Raw genomic sequence first — 6,361 nt, forward strand, 5'->3', positions numbered from 1 at the left:
ACCCTCTTTAGTGAAAGTCCAATAGAACACGCATGATTCTTCAAGCTGGCGTAACACAGTAATTAAATACAATAAACAACATTGGTTTTAATATTTGTGGTATGTTAGCGTTCTATGTGAAGAGATCAATTTCCCAACAAGGGGACTTCATCCTCTCTCCAACGACTATATATTAGACGTTCCTTGTGATCATGACCAGGACAATGCCATGGAAAAGCTCAAGCATGGTAGGTAAAAACTAATCACTATAGATGTGATCTTTCATAAATATATGAATGAAATTTCCAAGGGAAAGAAAAAACTAATATCTAAAAGAAATCAACTTTATGACACACAATTAAATTGATCCAAGCATGTTACTCTTATAGAACGATAACAACAACCACACCTTACATGTTTGTATATCAAAGTAATACATTCTGCACATTACATCTTATAATAGAGCATTGTACTCTTTAAGAGTAAATAGCCTGCCCTAGTAAAGTAGATGTACTTATATACACCATCCTTTTATCTTGCAAATTGACCCCCTCAGAGGTCGTTTGGCAATAGTAACATATTGCTACATGAACTTGCCTCAAAGAATGACATAAATTTATGAAACACTATAACATAGTATTCCCTAAATCTACTCTAATTTTTTGAGCTGATTTATTGTCCAATAATAATTTGTTGCTCTTACTGAAACTGCCCCTAAAAATCCAGCATATCCGTCCACATGACTCGACATCAGCACATTCATGAAACCGTATTCTCACGGAAGGCACACATGTGTGCACCATTTTTACATGGTTTTGCATGTTGAGTCTTCCTCACTGAAAACAACACAGTTCCCAGGACACCCATGTTGGCGGCTAATGGAACACGGATGACTCCGATTGCTGCATCCACATGTGCAGGGTCGGGTCTCGTACCCCGGCCACGGGCAAGGCCGGTAGTAGCACCCACAGTGAGATGGACCGCAGTGGCAGCAGCCCACCGGCGCACCTACAGGTAGGGCTACGGGTACACATGCAATGACTTCTCGTTCTGGCTTCTTTGGCGGATCGGCCGGTACTGTAGGTGGTGGTTTTGGAGCTGGAGCTGGGGCTGGCGGTGGAACAACCACTACTAATACAGGCCCCACCAGCTCTGGTGATGGGGGATCTTTCCTTTTATCTTTTTCCTTGGCACCATCTTTCTTCCCGCCTGCCTTTGCTTTTTCCTTAGCCCCACCAGCCTCCTCCTTTGGTACTGGTGGAGGTGGTGGATCCTTCTTCTTGCTCTCAGCGTCGGAATCCGGCGTCTTACTTATTACCTCCGACACCTCAATGCTATCTATGCATTTGCTGGCTTTCTGACATATTTTCTTGATGACCTTTTTTGGATCAAAGGTTCCAATGAGTGTAATTTTATTGGACTTCTCATCAAAACTCTTACTGTTGATTTCTGTGACAAAGAAAGGTTGTCAACTGAAATTGTTAATCAAGTTTATATAACTGAAATAAGAGAAACAGAAAAGAAGTACGGCGTTAGAATAACATATCAAGCAAAATGAGGTACAAGGCAAGAGGGAAAGCCTTCTTGAATTAGTAACGTTGAAAGGAACCTACCGCACACGCAGAGGGAGCAGATTGCTTTCTTTATCTTCTCGTGGCAACGACAGCAATCCAATTTTGCCTTGATCACTATTGAGTAAACCTGAAACTCTTTCACAAGATAAATCAGCAAAAGACATGAAGACCTTGTAAATTATGGATCAGGGCATGACATATATGTATAATACAAGATTAACTAAAATCAAAACCATCTGCATCATGTTCAAGGAATATGTTTTATGCAAACGATCAACGTGCTAACATGTATATATCTGTTTAATAACATGCTAAGTAACATGGACAAATCTAACACCAAACCTTGGTCGACATTGAGCATGGATCAGATCATACAACTTGAGGGATAAGGATTGGCATGAAGAATGGGGTAGCGATAATGCAAATAAATAGGGAATTCTCGATTCCCAGCAGCCATTCGTCGTTGGACATGTGTTGTGTACGTAGACATGGTACATTTGATGATGTCATCAGACGATGACGTCGATCTGAATCTAGAAGCACTTTGCAAATCTCAGCACTTTCTATCTTGAATATGGATTCCACATTTTCAGTTGCGAAAGTCTCTAGATCCATTAATTAATTAATTAATTAAAACTCTAGTGGGCTAAACATGCTTCCCCTAAATCCAGGTGGGGAGCTAGAAAATTCTCTCTAAAATGGCACTAATTATAAAAATTTTTAATTTTAAGGCACCAACATGTAAATGAATAAAATTTTCTTGAAATATCAATATAAAAATGAGAAATTTTGTGGGTTTGTGTGGGCAATGGCCCCCCACGCTTCGAGTTGGACAGGCACCGGATGCGTATGTTCTGGAAGTCAGATATCTCATGGTTTGCATATGAACTAGGCGAAGTCATAGGGTATTAATTTGCTTTTGCTGTTTGATCGATTGACGGACATATACTAAATCCCGGATAGCTTGTCCAGCAATCAAACATGCCTTTAAGTCGTATATATTTTCTCAAGGGATGCTATATTTTTCAAGCAGGTGGGATTTTTTATTTTTATCAAATTAAAATCGCGTACACAATACGCAGGTGGACAATGGCGTTCTCTGGTGAAGGAAGAACAAAAATTCGTCTCTATACTAAGATTTTTGTATTCTTCATATTTATAAGACTACACGGTCCCGATATTTTTTGTTTCGAAATGACGTCACAGCAAACAGTGAGACCAGGGTCTCCGTCACCCGTGACATCTCAACCTCCCCTGGAGCGATTAAACTGTGTTCCACCACCACCACTTCAGCCGCTTCCTGGCATCTATAGTACTCGAAACTAATGGATGAATTGGTTTTGAGTTTTGTACCGACAAATCTGATTTACCACCAATTAACGTACAAAAAAATTGGATCATGGAAAAAATTTTGATATCCGATTAAGGATTCAGACCAGATTCGAATATAAGAAATGACATCCCATCAGATTCAGATTTTCATATTCAAATTTAAGTAAATATTGACCAGATTCAGATTCATATTCATTTTCGGAACAGATATAGTTTTAAATAAATATCTTACACTCAATGTATGTAATATGGTTTGGATTCAGTTTAAGGGTCGGATATACTTAGGTATTAAGCTAAAAGTAGGATCCAGATTACGAATTTAAATTTTTGATTTGGATATGGTATAAATTTTTCTTCCTCCTAATTTGAATCGCAAATATATAGACATTTGAAAAAGAAGATATGGTAAAATATAACATCCGATTTGAATCCAATCTGTTGACATCCTATAACTACACAAGAGAACCAACACACGGATCTAATTAATCGCTAGGAACTTTATACGGACTGACATTTTTATTTTTCGAAAAATCCTTTGCTCTGATTACACTAAAATAAGTGACAGGATTCAGATTCAAGCAGTCAGTGTGAACTGGAAAACAAATCAAAGTTATAGAAATTAACTTTATGAAAAGGAATCGATCTATTGAGCTAGGTAAAGGGGATTAAACAAAGTTCATGAAAGCTCTTCCTTTTATTTTTTAACTTTTGAATCATGGGCAGACATAGATGCAAATTAATTCTTTTTGTCGTGATCAACTCGCAAGCTGGCTAGGTCCGACTGGGTAGGCTTGCCTCAATTACAATTCCATCGTCCCCATTCAGATTCAAGCAGGGTCTCCGTTTCCTTTGACATCTCAGCCTCCTCTGGATTTCAGTAAACAACTAGTTTACTGAACATGGCTTTGAATATAACCAGGTTTCGTAAACAACTAGTTTCGTAACTTATTTTACAGTTTCATGAAAAACTTTAGAATATGGCTTTGAATATAACCAACATTCAAGATGCAAGTTTTTTTTCCTGGTTTTATTCATCTATTATGCAGCTATATTGATTTTGTTCATCTTTGGAGTATATAGAAGTATAAAGAGCGGACGCTTCATACTTGAATTGCCTAATAAAAATGACCATGTACAAGTTTCATGAAAAAAACAGACGACACTTGGGCGTTTTGATTATTCTAAATGTCTGTTAGCATGTTAGGTTATGATAGGAATAACACATATTACAAGTATAAGAAAGTAAGTTTTTGATACTGATCATGAATATAATTAGAACTACTTAGAATCGCTATTATTTCATATTGCAAAAAAGTCCCAGAACTAGAAAATTTAAGGTTACTTATCTTTATCTATTCTCTCTCTCTCTTTCTTTTTTTTTTGATAAATTTATGTAATAATATAGTTTGCAGATTCATAACTGAGTAAGATGAATTGTTGAATCATAGCTTCCTGGTTGATTCGATTCAAATTCCAATAAGACATAACAATCCATTCATATCCAAGATTTATCATCAAGAAATTAGCAACTATTCATTGCTTGGAAATTTGATCGATAGCTCAAGTTATTTTTATAGACTTTTGAGAAAAAGTAAATAAATATTTAATTATAAATATAAAGGCACCTCTAAGTTACCTAACATTGTGCCACCATTTGTATTGCAAAAAAAATATCCAATCATTTGTGCTGATAAAGCAATTGAATGAACTTGGAGAAACAATTCTCTACTTTCACGTATATAAGATGGATCTGAAGGTGTACATCGTCGTCAAAACGACGAGATCATTCCTAAGGCGGACGAGATCACGCCAATTTATCATACCTCGAACAATGTACGACCTACAACATTGGGGCGCTTGTAATTACTTGACCATAATGGGGTTGGCCTTCTTCACGTCTTCAATGCTCGAGTCGCTCCTCATGGCGCCGGACCTCAGAACACGGGGCTCGGCTGGTTCATCTGCCGGCATCATTGACGACGAGACGGCGACGGTCAGTCCCTTCTCAGCCGGGATCTTGCTAATGGGCTCGTAGGGAAGCTGGTCCATGTCCATGGACCAACAACATCTTGAGGCCCTGAGTTGCCGTCGGCGACTGCTTCTCTGGCTCGTCTCGCCGTGGTCAGGGCCTGTCGTGTTCTTTTTCAAGAACTGGCTTGCCGAGAAGGACCGGCTCGCCGAGAAGGATCGGCTCATCCTTGGCTCGACGGGTCCAGGAAGTTGTAACGCCAATGGATGGAACAGTCAAAGTTATTTTTAACTTTTGAATCATGGGCAGACATAGATGCAATTTAACCCCAAGTGTCGTGATCAACTCGCAAGCTGGCTAGGTCCAACTGGGTGGGCTTGCTTCAATTACAATTCCATCGTCCCCATTTGTGGTGGGTCCAAACCTTTGAGATCCCTAACCTAGAGCCCTGGTCCATAGGGGGACCAATCAGGAAAAAGCTAGCATGTGACAACTACATGACCACAGTGTTAACGTCAATTTGACTGCCCCATTACATCATTGCTGCTTTAGATTATACAGGAGTCCATTATTCATATGCTTGAGAACCTTGCTTGGGAATTTTTAACTAGATGCAATTTTTTTTCTTTCATGCACATCCCTTCCACGGTCCTTGATGTCCAATCGTGATTTGACACAAAGCAATCACAATAAAGAGTGAAAGGGAAAGAAAGAAAAAGACGACATGGTGGGGGAACTTAAATGGTGCTGGGGTCATGATTGATTGTGCGGATCCTGTCCGTACCAACTAGGTCGGTAAGTGACCTAACTAGGTTGCTGGGTGAACTTGTTTATGCACTTAAATAAGATTAATGGAGGACATGTAATGAGCAATGAGTAATCAGTTGTTGTACTTTTTTTAATTGCAAAGTGATAGCAAATGTTTATATTTTATAACAAGCATTTATTATTGGGTGAACAAGAGGATTGTTATTGTTTCACCATATCATGCCACCACCCCCCCAAATCAATCAGGCTTGTTGAGTTACATTTTAACAATGACTTTACTTTGTAATACATGAAATTAATTCTTCATAAATTTGAAATTAAGACTGATTACCTATATCTCAGCTGGGATAGACAACATAGAGCAAGATTCCTCACGACATCAAAAAGCTACGGAATAGCAGTAGCAATAGCGATCTTCATCAGTAGTGGTATGGTGCCACAATGCACTGGTCTTCGCTTGGTTTGTTTGGCAGTAAATGACCAGGCACGTTTGAAGACGAGGGTCGGAACATTGAAAGTGGGTTGCGTGCACCCAAGACTGGGTAGGAGTTGAGGTATTTTGGAAATTATTTTGAAAAAACCGTTTTTTTTTTTTGTGTGTTTTTCTAACTTTATTTCGGTTCCTTTTTTTTTGTCCTTAAAAAGGTTCTCTTTTATATTAATCAGGGGCATTTTAATCACTAAATATACTGACAAAACATTCAGTGGGCGACCGATCCTCGCCACAGCGCTTTCTTTT

The 6,361-nt window shown here is 38.7% G+C and overlaps 1 protein-coding gene across 1 annotated transcript; it reads right to left on the bottom strand.

Annotated features, from left to right (window-relative positions):
- Positions 1-337: 337 nt before the first annotated feature.
- On the bottom strand, positions 338-2,029 carry LOC116258998 (protein PYRICULARIA ORYZAE RESISTANCE 21-like). The gene is made up of 3 exons (XM_031636574.1): positions 1,896-2,029; positions 1,593-1,680; positions 338-1,428 (listed from the first exon to the last, which is right to left on the bottom strand). Exons 1-3 carry the CDS (start codon positions 1,905-1,907, stop codon positions 785-787), a joined length of 744 nt encoding a protein of 247 aa, XP_031492434.1. The 5' UTR covers positions 1,908-2,029; the 3' UTR covers positions 338-784.
- Positions 2,030-6,361: the final 4,332 nt, after the last annotated feature.

Source organism: Nymphaea colorata, chromosome 8 (genome assembly GCF_008831285.2).
Source record: "Nymphaea colorata isolate Beijing-Zhang1983 chromosome 8, ASM883128v2, whole genome shotgun sequence".
In the NCBI taxonomy this organism is placed as follows: Eukaryota; Viridiplantae; Streptophyta; class Magnoliopsida; order Nymphaeales; family Nymphaeaceae; genus Nymphaea; species Nymphaea colorata.

What these genes read in the sequence shown, in the direction of transcription:
- LOC116258998 (XM_031636574.1), bottom strand. An exon ending in CTGCTCCCTCTGCGTGTGCG is followed by an intron (nt 1,429 to 1,592) that starts GTAGGTTCCTTT and finishes TCTTTGTCACAG; the next exon opens with AAATCAACAGTAAGAGTTTT.